The sequence below is a fragment of the Hippopotamus amphibius genome, chromosome X (genome assembly GCF_030028045.1).
Source record: "Hippopotamus amphibius kiboko isolate mHipAmp2 chromosome X, mHipAmp2.hap2, whole genome shotgun sequence".
Taxonomy (NCBI): domain Eukaryota; kingdom Metazoa; phylum Chordata; class Mammalia; order Artiodactyla; family Hippopotamidae; genus Hippopotamus; species Hippopotamus amphibius.
In genome coordinates this window covers 74,826,150-74,842,304 of record NC_080203.1, presented here as the reverse complement: position 1 = coordinate 74,842,304, position 16,155 = coordinate 74,826,150, and the positions used below count along the sequence as shown (strand labels likewise).

General features: G+C 41.5%; 1 protein-coding gene across 1 annotated transcript; it reads left to right on the top strand.

Annotated features, from left to right (window-relative positions):
- Positions 1–7,835: 7,835 nt before the first annotated feature.
- Positions 7,836–15,806, top strand: CDX4 (caudal type homeobox 4). Its single transcript, XM_057719298.1, has 3 exons — positions 7,836–8,337; positions 14,314–14,459; positions 15,600–15,806. Exons 1-3 carry the CDS (start codon positions 7,836–7,838, stop codon positions 15,804–15,806), a joined length of 855 nt encoding a protein of 284 aa, XP_057575281.1.
- The last annotated feature ends 349 nt before the right edge of the window (positions 15,807–16,155 follow it).

Genomic DNA, 16,155 nt, shown 5'->3' with positions numbered 1-16,155 from the left:
TTCATATATATGTGCCATTTATATATACTATATATATATATATATATATATATATATATATATGTATACCAAATGCACCATTATTAGCTCACAGGCCGCAGTTTGGTTTGGTGAAGGATAGTGAAGTTTGGGCGTTTAGGAGAGAATGAAAGTGCAGTAGAGAAATTATCCAGTGAGAGAACGAGTGAAAAATAATAAGGTGAGATGATGTGAGAGGTATTTTCAAGTGGGAGAGAATAATGAAACTGGACTGAAAGCAGGTCAAAGTAAAAGCAAACCTTTTAGAGTGAAAATACTCATTATAAGATCAAACATCAGTCACTAATATGACTCTATATTGGCTTCAAAGCCAAACTGTTCTGAAACAATCCCTCACAGAATGCCACCTAGACTTCTAAAAAAGGCCACACTCCATGTTTCTTTCATCAACTCTTTCACCCACCACAGTGCTTCCTGGCCCTCATAGTGCACATGTTCCTCTTCAGAACTAATTTAAATCTCTCCCATTATAGTTTGTGCCAATTTTCCTTTTTATCCTGTGTTCAATGAATATGGGCATAACAACTGGGCTTGTTGTTACAGAATTGTCAGCAATTCTCTAAGTCCTGATTGCCAGACCTTGCATGAACACTATGGCCATACTAGTGATTTATTGGCTACTTCTCACTGGATGTTTGACCTTGGGCCTATCACTAAATCTCATTGAGTCTTCATTCTCACCTTTATCTCCCCACCACTGTAAAACAGGGCTGATGCCATCTACTCTCTTTGATTATAATGACCCTAATGGGAGTTCACACTGGGAAGAAACTAGCACTGGTTCTGGCCTGGAGTACATGCTCTGTGAACTGGGTTTCTGATTCTCTTTCCCTAGGAGGATAGCTGGGACTTGGATTTCTCTTTTTCTTTCAGAGAATCAGTCTACCCTAATCCTTTCAGACTCAGCCTGAGGCTCCTTTATACCAGTGTTGTGTTTGTAGTCTTCTCATTTATGATAGGCCTCTCTGCCTTCCTCCTCTCTCTCCTGTAAAACCTCTCCCTGACCTATCTTTCTTAAGTTTGGGATCTTGGCATTAAGCATTAGCCCTTGCTTGCTTCCATACACATACCTTCTCTCTCCCAGAATTGAGAATTCCTTTGAATGCCCAAGAAGCCTGTTTCTCCACTATATTTTTTTGCCTCCATCACAAAGCCCTAGACTTTCCTCATTTCTTTTGTTCTCCTAACTCAGAACTGGGCAGCTTGCCCTGGGGACAGGGTAGGTACAGAGCCCTGGCCTTCCACCACTCCACTGAGTACTTGCCCTGACTATTCACATTCCCATGAAAGAACCTTAATCTTTCCCTAAAACACTCCTTGGTCCTGCCCCCACTGCGATACTTTGGGGTAGGCCCAGAGCCTAGTGGTGCTCATTCTCCAGGGTGTCTGGCCTTGCAATCACAAAAGCCCATCACAATGATGAAGATGGATGGAAAGGACACAAAGATCCTTTTTTGTCCAAGACACAAGTGCTGGTATCACTAAGGCTCCAAGGAGCTCAGGGAGGTAGGTAAGGATGGGTGTGTGGAAGGATGCTCTTTTCAGAGCACAGAGTGTAAAGCCTGAACTAAGAGACAACAAGCACAGGGCTTCCTAGGTGGTGCAGTGGTTAAGAATCTGCCTGCCAATGCAGGGGACATGGTTCAATCCCTGCTCCAGGAAGATCCCACATGCCACGGAGCAACTAAGCCTGTGTGCCACAACTACTGAGCCTGTGCTTTAGAGCCCGTGGGCCACAATATTGAGCCCATGTGCCACAACTATTGAAGCCCATGCACTTAGAGCCCATGCTCTGCAATAAGAGAAGCCACAGCAATGAGGAACCTGCGCACCACAACAAAGGGTAGCCCCAGCTCACTGCAACTAGAGAAAGCCCACGTGCAGCAATGAAGACCCAACACAGCCAATAAATAAATAAGTAAATATTTTTTTTAGAAAAAGAGACAATAAGTATGGATGTCCAAAATGCTCTGAGCCTTCTCCCCAATCTCTTAATGCTGTTCATGCTTAGATGTGACCTAAGGGTCCCATTTTTCCTGTTGGAAACTGAGGCTGAGATAGCTAAAGTGCCTTGTAGAGTTCCTCAGTCAGTTATGCTTCAGTTTAAATCCAAGTTCCATAGATAAATTACTAGTGTAAGCCTCAGGTAAGTCTATTCCCTATGCTCAGCCTCAGTTACCATGTCAGTAAGAGAGACTTAGTCTGCATTATTCATATCCTTCCTAGTAATAGCGAGGGTCCAATGACTAACAACTGAAGCCAAGCTCCATAGCACAAATACACTCCTCCCCCTCTCCCTGTCCCTCTGCAGAGGCCGAATCAAGCTGAAATCTGGGTCAGGGAGGTGGGAGAGGTTTGAGTGTGGTGGAAAGTAGCCCTGGCCTATTCTAGCAACCCTGAGAGGCTGGACCAGGCTTAGAAAATATTTACCAGGCAGTGAGAGCCTCCCAAGCATTAAGCCTGCTAAAGAAAAGGCTTATCCAGATCCCCATAGTCCATCACAGGTGGACTGTACTGTTTATAAAGTAATCTCACATTCATTATTTCCTCCTGCAAGGCTTACAATAACCTGGTTGGTGGGGGTCAGCTCAGACCTAGCAGTGGAGGGGTGTCTAACTGAGCCCTATTTGACCCATGCTTCTCTAAGTCTCAGAAAAAATAAGCGATCACTCCCTAGTGATGCTAAATAACCCTTATGTAGCCTGAGCCCTGATCTTCAGCCTGTGGGGTTTGACTTTTGTTGCTAGCCACTCCGATTCCTGCAGTGAGGCTGCCTCTCTAATTAATCTCCAGGTTAAAAAAAAAAAAAAAAAGAAATCAAACTTTCCAGTCAAATAAACTAGACTGAACCTCCCTGCCAGTCCACCTCTCTCTCCTACCTTCCTACCCCCACATTCCACTCCCATCCCCAAAAACAAACAAAAACACAAAACTGAAGTAATCCTGAAGCCAAGTTCTGCCAAGCACTGGACAATGTACTTACTGGCTTCTTTTCCAGACATCCCTAAAGTTAAGTCAAAATGGTGATTTCAGCTTCCTCCACAAGAGGGCAGACAGCAGTATCAAGCAGTATCAGCTGTATTTCATCTTGTGGAACTGAAAACCACAGCCACAGAAAGATATAGAAAATGAAGAAGCAGAGGACTTTGTACCAGATGAAGGGACAGGATAAAACCCCAGAAAAACAACCAAATGAAGAGGAGATAGGCACCCTTCCAGAAAAAGAATTCAGAATAATGATGGTGAAGATGACCCAGGACTTTGAAAAAAGACTGGATGCAAAGATTGAAAAGTTTACCAAAGACCTGGAAGAATTAAAGAGCAAACAAGCAGAGATATGCAACACAATAACTGAAATGAACTATACACTAAAAGGAACCAATAGCGGATTAACTGAGGCAGAAGGACAAACAAGTGACCTGGAAGACAGAATGGGGAAAATCACTGATGCGGAAAAGGATAAAGAAAAAAGAATGAAAAGAACTGAAGACAGCCTAAGAGACCTCTGGGACAATGTTAAACGCACCAACATTCACATTATAGGGGTCCCAGAAGGAGAAACAGGAGAGAAAGGACCCGAGAAAATATTGGAAGAGATTATAGTTGAAAACTTCCCTAACATGGGAAAGGAAATAGCTACCCAAGTCCAGGAAGGCAGGATAAACCTAAGGAGAAACACGCCAAGACATAGAGTAGTCAAGCTGACAAAAATTAAAGACAGAGAAATGTTATTAAAAGCAACAAGAGAAAAACGACAAACAACATACAAGGGAACTCCCACAAGGGTAACAGCTGATTTCTAAGCAGAAACTCTGCAAGCCAGAAGGGAGTGGCATGATATATTTAAAGAGATGAAAGGGAAGAACCTACAACCAAGAATACTCTACCCAGCAAGGATCTCATTCAGATTCGATAGAAAAATCAAAAGCTTTACAGACAACCAAGAGCTAAGAGAATTCAGCACCACCAAACCAGCCCTACAACAAACGCTAAAGGAACTTCTCTAAGCAGGAAACATAAGAGAAGAAAAGGACCTACAAAAACAAAAACAAAACAATTATGAAAATGGTAATAGGAACATGCATATTGATAATTGCCTTGAATGTAAATGGACTAAATGCACCAACCAGAAGACACAGACTGGCTGAATGGATACAAAAACGAGACCCATATATATGCTGTCTACAAGAGACCCACTTCAGACCTAGAGATACATACAGACAGAAAGTGAGGGGATGGAAAAAGATATTCCATGCAAATGAAAATCAAAAGAAAGCTGGAGTAGCAATAGTCATATCAGATAAAATAGACTTTAAAATAAAAAATGTTATAAGAGATAAGAACAGACATTACATAAAGATCAAGGGATCCATCCAAGAAGAGGAGATAACAATTATAAATATATATGCACCCAATATAGGAGCACCTCAATATATAAGGCAAATGCTAACAACTATGAAAGAGGAAATGCAAGGCAGAAATAGAGACACAGATGTAGAGAAAAAACACATGGACACCAAGTGGGGAAAGTGGGGACGGTTGGAGGGGGATGAATTGGTAGATTCGGATACCAAATTATACACTCTAAATATATGCTGTTTATTATTGTCTGTCAACTGTATCTCAATAAAAGTTCTTAAAAAAAATGGTGATTTTCAATCTACAATTCCAAGGTCATTTATTGATTCAGCACACAAATATTTCTTGAGACCCTGTGCATGACTCTCCACTCTGCAGGGCTCAAACACACCTCCTCACACCCTTTCAATGTATTCAAATTCCAAAAAAATCAGATAAGACCCGAAATAACTCTAAGGTGGAAAAGAATTGTATTAGTCAGTGGGAGAGGCGAGTTGATAATGGAATTCAGACAATAGGAAGAATGCTTTCTGAGAGGAGTACCATAACATAGGGCTTTAGGGAAGAGGGGACATTTGAACTGAGGCTTGAAGAATAGGGAGAATTTGAACAATTTTTATGGATAAAAACAGTCTAGACATAGGGACTTGCATAAGCAAACATACATTTTTTATTGGAAAGAGTGTTGATCTGGGAGTCAACAGACCTGAGTTTGAATCTTAGTTCTATTATTCACTGCCTTAAAGAATACCTTGCCCACTCAGGCCCTCCGTTTCCTCATAGGTAAAATGATAATACTGAGTTAGCTTACTTTTAAAGGTCCTGCATATGCTTCCATCCTGATATAGCTTTTCAAATGTCAGGTAGACCAGTTTGCCACAGGATAGAATAGGTGAAAGAGAATAATGCAAGGGTATTGGGTCTATGCTATGAAAAGGATTTGGCCTTGGAGCCTGAGGAGACAAAGAAAATAGAAGTCAAGCCCCAGGCCTAAGCCCTGAGGTTGTACATTTTGGTTCCAATTTAAGAACATGAACTTTGCAATCAGAGCTGCCTAGGATGGGAACCTAACTCTACTACACACCAGTAGTTCATTTAAATAGTCATGCCATCTCTCTGAGCCTCAGTTTCTTCATCTCTAAAATGGGAATGATAATAAGTGACTCTTGGGGCAGTTGTGAAGATTAAATGGGATCATGTGCAAAAATTGCCTATAGGTATGTGACTTTCTTGCCCCTTAGTCCCTTATGCCAGGTTTTAATTAGTCTTTGCTGAACAATTACTTCTGTTCCTTCTCTTCCTTCTTCTCCAAAGCAGGCTTCAAAATATATCCATAATTCAACCACTTCTCTCTATCCCCAATGACATTCACCTGGATTATTGCAATAGCCTTTTAATTAATCAGCCTGATTCTATTTTGCTCACTTATAGTCTATTCTTAATCCAACGGCCAGAGCAATCCTTTAAAAACTTAAGTCAAATCATGTCATTCATCTGCTCAAAGCACCACAACATCTCCCTACCTCACTTGAGTAAAAACTTAGAAATTAAAAATGACCTACCCTGTTAGCTTTTGGACCTCATCTACCTGGTAGTCACACTTTGCTTCTTGCTATTTCTTCAATAGAAGACAGACTTTTCTTTTTACTTGTTGTTCCTTCTGTCTGGATCCTCTTGTCATAGCTCACTCCATCACTTCTTTTATATTTTATTTGTGTCATTTCTAATTAAGGTCCTCCCAGACCACCACATATTAAGATGCAACATCCTCCAGCATTCCCTATTCTCTTTCCTGCTTTCTTTTTCTTTATAACATTGATCATTACCATCTGACATAACAAAATTTGATTACTTATTAGTATTTTTCCCCTTGAGATTATACGTTTAATAAGGTCAAGGGCTTTGTTCACTTATGATGTCTCCATGCATAGAATAGCATCTAGCATTTATATTTGTTGAGTGGATTAATGAATACAGTGGTCCTGTGCTGTGTGCCAAGTGCTAAGTTAAGCAGTTTGCATACATCATCTCAGGAAATCCTGCCTTGTAAATGCAGACACTGTTAGGATTCCTATTACACAGGGGAACGCCCTGAAACTCCCAGAAGTGAAGTGATAGTCCCAAAGCGAAAGAGGGATTAGTTAACAGAGGTGCCAGGTTGTGTTGGAATTTGTAGAGGAACACATTTTCTGAATAGGAGCATAGCCTGAACTAAAGGTTGTGGTAGGCTTTCGCAGGGGGAAGGGATGAGGGAGCATGTGCGTGAGAAGGAATCCTGGAATACAAATTGGTTTTGTCATCAGGAGGTGATCTGGCTTCTTGAAGCAAAATCTTGTGTTCACTGACGTCTACTGGCAAGTCCATGTCTTTTTCAACAATGGAGACTTACAAAGGAAATCTCAAGTGTGAAAGAAAGTTGGGAGTTTCAGCTGCCCTGGATTTGAGACTGCAGGAATTTGGCTCCTTGGGGTACTGGCAGACAGAGAGGCCCAAGCAAGACTAGTGAACTGAAAGGGAAATAAGAAAGCCCACTACCCACATGGATCTTCTTCTTTCCTTCCCTTTTTCATAACCTCCTCTTTTCATCTTTCTCTAATTTGTGCATATTTATAAAACATCCAATTTATTGTGTGCCTACTGTGTGCCAGGCTGTTGTAGACATGGGGGATAGAGAAGTGAACAAGAGACAAACATCCCTGTTCTGCCTTCCTAAGGTTACATTCCAGTAGATGGCAGGCCATTTTAATTGGATGTTTTACAAATGAATCTGCAAAATGAATCTCTGTCCTTAAAAACAAAGCTCTCCTCCTGGTGGAGGGAGCAATGAGGAGAAGGGTGGTATGGGCCAATGCCATGTGGAGTACCCATGCCAGGGAATGTGGGCAGAGGGGATACCAAGGATGCAGACTGGATGCGGGAAGATCAGCGTAAAGGGAAGAAGCCGCGGGGTAAGGACCAAAGAGCAGGATTTGGCCCTGATTCTACACGTCTCTGTCTCACTTTGGAGGGAGTTGGTCAGAAACCTCTGAAGGAGCGCCTTCCTGCCTCCAAAAGCGCAAAATTAGTGCTATGGGACTAGGTGGACAAAAGCGAAAAAGATGAGATAGAAAGGCCCAGGAGCTCTGGGAGAGGGAGTGTAGAGTGAAAAAGTCCCTGTGAAAGTGAAATGGCCGTTCATTTGAATGCAAATGCTATGTAAAAGCCTAAAGCCCCTTGACGTCACCCCAGCCATTGGGGGCCCATCTATACCAGGCTACCAGGCACCTGGAAACCGTCAGGGTAGGAAACGCCTATGGAACAGTCTGAGGGGCGCGGAGGAGCGTGCAGCACAGCTACGGCCTAACCTACTGGTTCCCTACTGCTTCTCAAAGTCGGGTTGGGGCCTTACAAGGAGTTCAGGATGGCTTAGGGAGCTCTTTTCTCATCACTAAGCCACTATGTACAGAAGCTGCCTTTTGGAAAAAGAAACGGGCATGCACCCGGGCACACTCAGGAGCCCCGCAGGAGGTGGCATGGCAGGGGCTGGCGCCACTGAGGACGGTGGGAATCCGCTGCCAGCCTCCAGCTTCGCAGCGGCCCCTTCTTATGCGCACTACATGGGGTATCCCCATATGCCCGGTATGGATCTTCAGGGGCCATCGCTGGGGGTCTGGGGGTCACCCTATAGTCCCCCTCGGGAAGACTGGAGCGTGTACCCCGGGCCATCCAGTACAATGGGCATGGTGCCCGTGAACGACATGACCTCGAGCCCCGCCGCTTTTGGCTCGCCGGAATACAGCAACCTGGGCCCCGCAGGGGGTGGAAACAGCGGTAGCAGCCTGCCAACACCAGCCGGTGGATCACTGTTCCCCATCGACGCCTGCACCGCCGTCGCCAGTTCTTCTAACAGAAGCCGCCTCAGCCCCTATGCGTGGATGCGCAAGACCGTGCAGGTGACTGGTGAGTAATCAATTCCAATGCTCTCACACTTCTTTTCCTTCCTTTGTTTCTCCTCTACTTCTCTTGGCCTTCTGGCTCTCCTACTCCTCAGGCTTCTCCTGGAACAGCTTAGCTAAGGAGACCATTGCTTGGCGTACTGCCCAGGGCCCCAGCCCATTAGTGACCTCCCTCTTTTGTATCTCTGCTCAAAAGCAGAGCGTGGTGCTTGGAAGTAAGCCGACCAACCGTAGGGGATTTTTTTCACTATTTTCTGATCAGTCAAGGGAGCAACCAGGAGGATAATGGGCATGTTGAGCCACAAGGACCAAGATCCAGCCCTGCAGTTGCCCAGATGGGAAAACAGATGCACGGGGAAGATCAGCGGGTAAATGAGGAGAGGATAACCACGTGTCCCTATGCTCAGTCACTGCTGCTTGCCTGTTCAATTTCAAAACCCTTCCCCATCTGGGCAGGTCGGCTTCCCCCTCAAAGCTGGTGATGCTCAACTTAGGTTCACGGTGCTTGGTTAGCAACAGACCCTCCAGTTTAGCCAAGAAAGCCTGATGGCAAAGCGGCCTTGTCACCCTGGACTCTCTAGGAACCTCCAACTTCCTTCACCCTGTCTGGCAGAGGCGAGCTGGATTCAAATCCAATGCCTTCTTACAACTTCCCTTCCGCCAATGGAAACGTGGAGGCTGCAAGAAAGCTACAGCACGCCACGCCACTGGGACATAATAAGCTGCTCAACCCTAACATCCCCTGGGCATGCAACATCAATAAGATTAAATAAGATTAAAGTGATTAAAGCCCTCCTAACAGACAGGCGTTTCGAGGTGTAGGGGTTGGACGCAGGCTTTTCACGGCACATGTGAAAGCCCGGAGATCCCAGCCTAATGCCGACCCACGCTCCTACCAGCAAGCGGGTGGGCGGCTACTGGAAGCCAGGGGCGGGGAAAATGGGTACTGTGCTTTAATCTTGAACAGGGGGTAGAGGAGGGAGGCGGGGAAATGTTTGTTTTCAGCTATAGTTGTTCTTTTATCACATTCTTATTATTCCAACCCATCGCTCCCTGTCATTAGAGAAAATTAGTAAAATTCAGCTCTATCATTTTCATCCCTCTGGGGAAGAGACGACATTTCAATAGCATTTGTCCACAATGATGATGCTTCTGCTCACAGTTCTGCCCTTTTCCTCTCCCTAAAAACAAAAACAAAAACAAAAGCAGGAGGGTGAGAAGGGACCAACTTTTACCATTAAGAGGACTCAGCTGGGAGGAGGTAGCACCAATTGATTAGGACATTAATGGGGCAGCAATCCCAAATTAAGAATTGAGCTTAAGTACTTAGCTTTAAAGTGTTTGGAAGTAAGTCTGCATATTGCTTTTTGAAATAAGAGTGAGTAGGCTGGCTAAAGAGAATAGAAAATGAGGTTAGGGTGGGGTACTCCCAGGGCTGTTATTATATCTAATCTTAGGGTGGTAATTAACATCTATTCATTAAGCCCTAACCATCAGCAAAAGACACAAAAGCCAGAAAAGTAGCTGCTCCCAGTTCAGGATTATGTTTTGAAATACTTTAGAAGAGAAGAGTCACTAGTATGTTGCTTTGGAAGAGAGAACAATGGGAAGAAAAGGACAAGATAAAATAAATTATATTGTCACAAATTTTCTGTTTGTGAGAGAAAATATGATGGGTTTCTCTGCTTAAAAGTCTTTCATTTGCATTTATCAGAGCCTCTCTTTTGGGTAATTCTGATGCCAGGAGAAGTTTAGAAAGGGACTCTAAATTACTCTATGGTGTCTTCCTCATTAGCTAAGTCTTCAAACCTGGCTGTACAATGCCACCTTCACAAGATTTTCTCTGCAACTTCTATGAGAAATTCTAAATTGAATGATTTTGGAGCCCCATTGACTTCTGGCAGCTTATCCTATAGATGAGGCTTTATTAAATTCAACCTCCATCTCATTTTAATGTCTTATAAAAGTACAACCCCTTTGCTATATTCTTGTAGCCTACAGCACATATTTAGCAACAATTTAAGAATGTGATGAAAAGCATGGTCCCTCTCCCCAGAAAAATGCACAGAGGCACAAACGCGCATGCACACACACACACATCATTTTTTGAATCATTTTGGCAGATTCATAGATCCACTGAAGCCCTTCCATGGATCTCAGGTTATGAACCCCAGAAAAAAATTAAGCTGATCACCTCTTTGTATCGCTCCAAACCAAAAGGCACCCGTTTTTATGCTTAGTATATAGTGAGTGTTAAACAAATATTTATTAAATGAATGAACAAGTCAGATCCTCCTAAATTTTCTACTTCACCCTGTAATGTTGTAGGACAACATTTGACTTATGGCTGAGAAGAAAATAGATGAACTACAAAATGGAGTAACCCCTCCGTGATTATGGTAATCAAATGAAAGCTCTTTCCATCACTGAAGAATGTTTTAAATATCCTTAAGTTAAAGAAACAAAAGTACACATATTAGGGGACAGTCAGAAAACATTTCATAGTGATTATTACCATATTTGATTTTCAAGTCAGAGAAAAGGACTGACATACAGAATAAATGATGAAGTGATTTAAAAGTGAAACTCCTTTATTTCCACTTTGTTCCCTAAGTATCCTGTTCCAATACACATCTCATTTAAAAAATTAAATGAAAAGGAATCTGATGGAAAGATTCTGTGAAAAGTTAAGTATTTTCATATTTTAAATATTGTCAGTGCATTATAGCTATGAATTTTTTTCATTTTTTTCTTTACTTTTACCCAGAGTTGTAGCCTTATATGAGTATTGGCAAGGTGGTAACCTAAGCAGGGCTGGAGAGGGGCTTTCTTTCTAGGGGTGGGAAAGCAAAGGAAAGAAGAAAGTGACTGAATAATTCTTATTAACCCACTGGACAAAACACAGAACACTGAGGAAGTTATACTTAAAAGGTTTTAGTCAGTTAGGACACTTGAGAAAATGAATTACTTAATAATTCCTGAAGCTTATCATTATCTTTCTTGGTTTTGATCATTTAATTGGACAATTGTTATGAACGAATTTGGATGCAACTTTTAACTAAAAGCAGCAAAAGATTACCATCAGATGGAAAGTCATCATGATGGTGTCAATTATACACTACTCCCTATAGAAAGAGATTGGTTTTCATCATCTTTACCCTTGCTGTCGTCATCATCATAACTCCGAGGTTTGGAGAGTGTTTTTCTGGTAAACAACACTTTCACAGCCAGTCTCTCAAATGAGCACATTTAGGGTGATGATAAGTCATCATATATAATGACATTTGCTTGCAAACTCTGTAGGCATACTGTCTTCTAGGTAGTGGGAACTAAAGAGGTTTGCCCGAGGCTTTGGGCTGGGGGGAGGCAATGAAATCCCCAGCACAGAGCTATGAAGCAGCCCTGTAATACAACTTACAGTTTGTTACTTTCCTAAATTAAATCACAATAGCCCCAGAGAAGGGGATCCCTCACCCTCAGAAATGTTGTAGTCTGTGGGAGAAGAGAATAGCTTAAACAATAAAAGCTAGTGCTCTTAGTGCTTTGTTGATGTTTTAGTATGGAAATATGGCATTATGCTCTACTAGAAAAATGTCCAAAACCCATTTAATCAGATTTCATCATTTAAGGGAAGAGGAAATGAAAGGGGTGGAAAGAAGACAGTTTGGGAGGAGGGACACAAGAGGAGCACCAGGAACTGGGAATTCATTTCTCTTTGTTAAATGTGCAGTCAATATTTCCCCCTGATCTATGTCTCCTTGAGGTTTGAGGTTTTATCAGTCAGGTTGGGACAACAGACTCTTTTTAACACTTTGCACAGCTTTGATATGCAGCCTGGCTCTTCCTCATCCCTCCTTTTTTCAGGGGTTATATTGCCGGAAAGGGTGAGGATTTTCATGGCAAATAAAGAGGCCTGGTCTTGACTTTATTGTCCTCAGAAGAAACTGCAAGAGGGGAATTTATGACCAATGGGGGTGGGGAAGGACTGCAACCTTCCAGAGTTCTTGAAGTCTGGTTATGTTTACTGATTATCAAAGAGCAGAAAACAGACACACACAAGTTGAATTTTAACTTCTGCCTCAAGTTAGAATTTAAACACTCAGTCACTTTGGGATTAGGAAGGGTTTTAGGGAACATCTCTTCAAAGATATATTTTGATTCTAAGATTTGAGGTTCTGGAAATAAATCAAACCTCAATGTTTCCATTGTGACCTCAAATATATATTCTGCCTTTGTAACATACCAAATGCCAGACCCTTGGTTTCCTAGATTCAGAAAAGCAGCTCAAGTTTGTTTTCTGTGTCTGTGAATCTGCTTCTGTTTTGCATATACATTCGTTTGTAGTATATTTTAGATTCCACATTAAGTGATATCATATAGTATTTGTCTTTCTTTGTCTGACTTATTTCACTAAACATAATATTGTCTTTCCATGCTGTTGCAAGTGAAACTAACACAATATTGTAAACCAACTATACTTCATTAAAAAAATTTGATAACCAAAAAAACACACAGAAAACAAACAAAAAAGAAAACCAGCTCAAAGTTTGAGCCTTTGATATAGATTAACTGACTGGGGTTCATTGTTTTCCATTTTTAAGAAAGAAAGTTTTATTTAGTTCTGTAGTCCATAAGTTAACCCTAAAACATATCTCTCATGTAGAATTTGTTTCTACATTCATGTCCTTTTTTTTTTTCTTTCCTGGAGATGAAAAGGTGTCTGGCATTTGTTTAGGGCTTGTAAATTCCAAACCAATTGGCTGGTGTTCCTGAATGTAAAGAGGGTTCAGGATAGGATCTAATGCTATGTAGCTCCTTTGTTAAGCTTGTGCTGCATCTTAACACCTCAATGGAGTTTAGGGAAACACTTTAAAGAAAGCTTTGTCTTACAGATCGCTTCCCAAAACTTCACATCAAAAACAACCAGGGAAGATCAGAAGGAGTTTGCTAAAAGTCATAGAGAAAAGAAGGAAAATCCTGGAGGGGGGTAGAAAAATGGAAAAGAAAGAGAAACTTCCTAATCACCCTTGGAAAATTTGAAAGGAGGAATAAAACTCTGTTTGAAGGAGGGCATGAGAACTTAGTCAAACGTTGTAATACAAAGCAAATGTTTGTATATCCTTTCAAAGAATACTAGAATATCCATTTTATTCTGCTAAAGTCAACACCCCCTACTTCCCCCATTCATAATCCACTTGGGGAAAAAATTTGTTTAAGACTCCCCCAAAAAAACTAAACTATTTTTTCTAATAGGTAATAGGGGCTATCCTAGAACAGAATCTAAGTGACAATAGATGTTTTCTTTTTAAATTACTATCCAAATGAAATTCTCTCTAGAGCATATATGTAATTAGAATGTCAGCATCACAAAACAGCTTGCCACGTGAGCCATTCGCATGCTGCCCAGCATGTTTAAACTAGGAATAACATCTGGCACACTGCACTGGGAGTCAGAGGTATGTATTTGAGTCCCCACTCCTCAGCTCACTAGCGCAAAGCCACTTACTTGCCTCCACTGAGCTTCAGGTTCCTTATCTGTAAAATGTGGATAAGATACATTCTGCATAATGTGAAGGGATAGGTGAGAGGTTCAATAGGAAACGATATGAATGAACTGTATAAAATATCAATATAAGAGGAAATGCGTGTATAATACATGTTGTTACTACTGCCCATGCTGTTCCCATATGTGAGTGTGAAGGGAATGAAAATCATGGCTTAAGTGTTTGCTTTAAAATGCTTTGGTGTAACAGTGGTGTGATAGGTGTGTTGAATATATATATATGTGTATGTATGTATATGTAAAATATCCACTGATGACAAAGTACTTAATGGAGAAATGGACTTATGACAAAAAATGTACTTGTTTTATATTTGAAAGTAGTAACTAAGGGTGGTAACAGTGGCTATGATTCCTCCAACCAAAACAATCTCCAAAGAAGCAAAATATGATTAAATGCACTGCTTTCTCCCCTAACAGGGAAAACCAGGACAAAAGAAAAGTATCGTGTGGTTTACACAGATCATCAAAGGTTGGAGCTGGAGAAGGAATTCCACTGCTATAGATACATCACCATTCGGAGAAAATCAGAGCTGGCAGTCAACTTGGGCCTTTCTGAGAGACAGGTACACCAGAAGTAAAACTAACGTTTCATATAAGCATTTCAATAGGCTGAAGTTTTAGGGAGATCTATAAGTAGGAATGGAAGCAAAACAGAAGACTAAGCTATTCTCAAAGCTCTCCTAAAGCCCACATTAATCCTACTGGAGTACCTAGTTTAGTAGTACAATTGGTTGGTGGGTTTATTAATATGGTGGGCACTATATAGGTGTGGAAGCAAGGGTGGGGCATAGGGGTGGAGAAAGATTAAAACTCCCATACAATTGATCAGTCAGGGCAAAACCTTGATATGGTTCCCCAAGTAGTCATAATCAATGTGTGAAGTGGAAATCTGTCGATCATGCGATTAGCTGGTTCATATCAGTCCAACGATAATGGTAAATGAACAGCAATGCTGCCACCTGAAGCAAGTTTTTCTATTACTCAGGGTAGGAGATTTAATTTTCTATGGTCTATGTAATCCTATGCTGCCTCAGATTTAATTTACTGTGGATACTCAATGAAGATTAAATCATGGCAAGGATCAATGGTTTCCACTCATCCAGATTTTGACATTATATAACTACCTGATTTTTTTTTTTACTTAGGTCTAGGAGTAATCCTGGAAATCATAGAATTCTAGAACTGTAAAGTCCATTAATGTATTACCTTATCCCAAGTAGTCTGCATTTCAACCATTTATGAAGGCACATTGGTATCACAGCAAGAGATATAATATTTCATCACCCTTGTTCACCCACTTCTGTTTCATTAACTTTACTTCTTTCAATGACAGATCATAATTACCTTTGCTATTTAAATCCCTCCCTTTTTATCACCGTGCCTCAACGTCTGCCATTCTACCATTACTTATTTTTACCTGCACAACAGAGATGGCGGGTGAGGTATAATATAAAGAGCACTGCATTCAGAGTCTGAGGCACTGGACTTGATTTCAGTTTCATCTCATGCAAGATATTTTCCGCCTCTGAGTCTCAGCTTTTTTTAAACCTGTTGTTAAATACTTCACACGGTCATTGTGAGACTCAAGCGATGCACATGAAAGGACTTTGTAAATACTAGAGTCCCTGGACAATATCAGCAATGACTATGAAAAGTGCATTCGGTATGTTGCCCCATTAAATCCAAAGCATTTTGTGTTTCAGGTGAAAATCTGGTTTCAGAATCGCAGAGCTAAGGAGAGAAAGATGATCAAAAAGAAAATATCGCAGTTTGAGAACAGCAGAAGCTCAGTGCAAAGTGACTCTGGCTCCACCAGCCCTGGGGAACTACCTAACACTTTTTTCACCACCCCATCTGCTGTCCGTGGATTTCAGCCTATTGAGGTACCACAGGTCATAGTCTCTGAATGAAAGAAGGGTAAAGAGAAATGGAAAGTGCACTTCCTTTAGCGTTGTCTTTTTGGTCTCTAAGATATCAGCAGGGGAGTTGCAACATTATGTAATTCCTTGTAAGGCAGTATTCAGAACAAGTGGATGTGCCATGGGTTGAAGATAATTCAGGGGTCACTTACTGTTAGGAAAACTGTTGTGTGCTATGCTATGTCAGTCACTCGGGGAGCTTGGTGGTAAGCTGTATAATTAAAAGCTACAATCACAAGCCCTTGAACTCTATTCACAACTTCAGAAATTTGCTTGTGAACAGATTGTAAAAACCAGTTCTGCCAGGATGCACGTTTGTATATGTATATTTGTGTTTGTC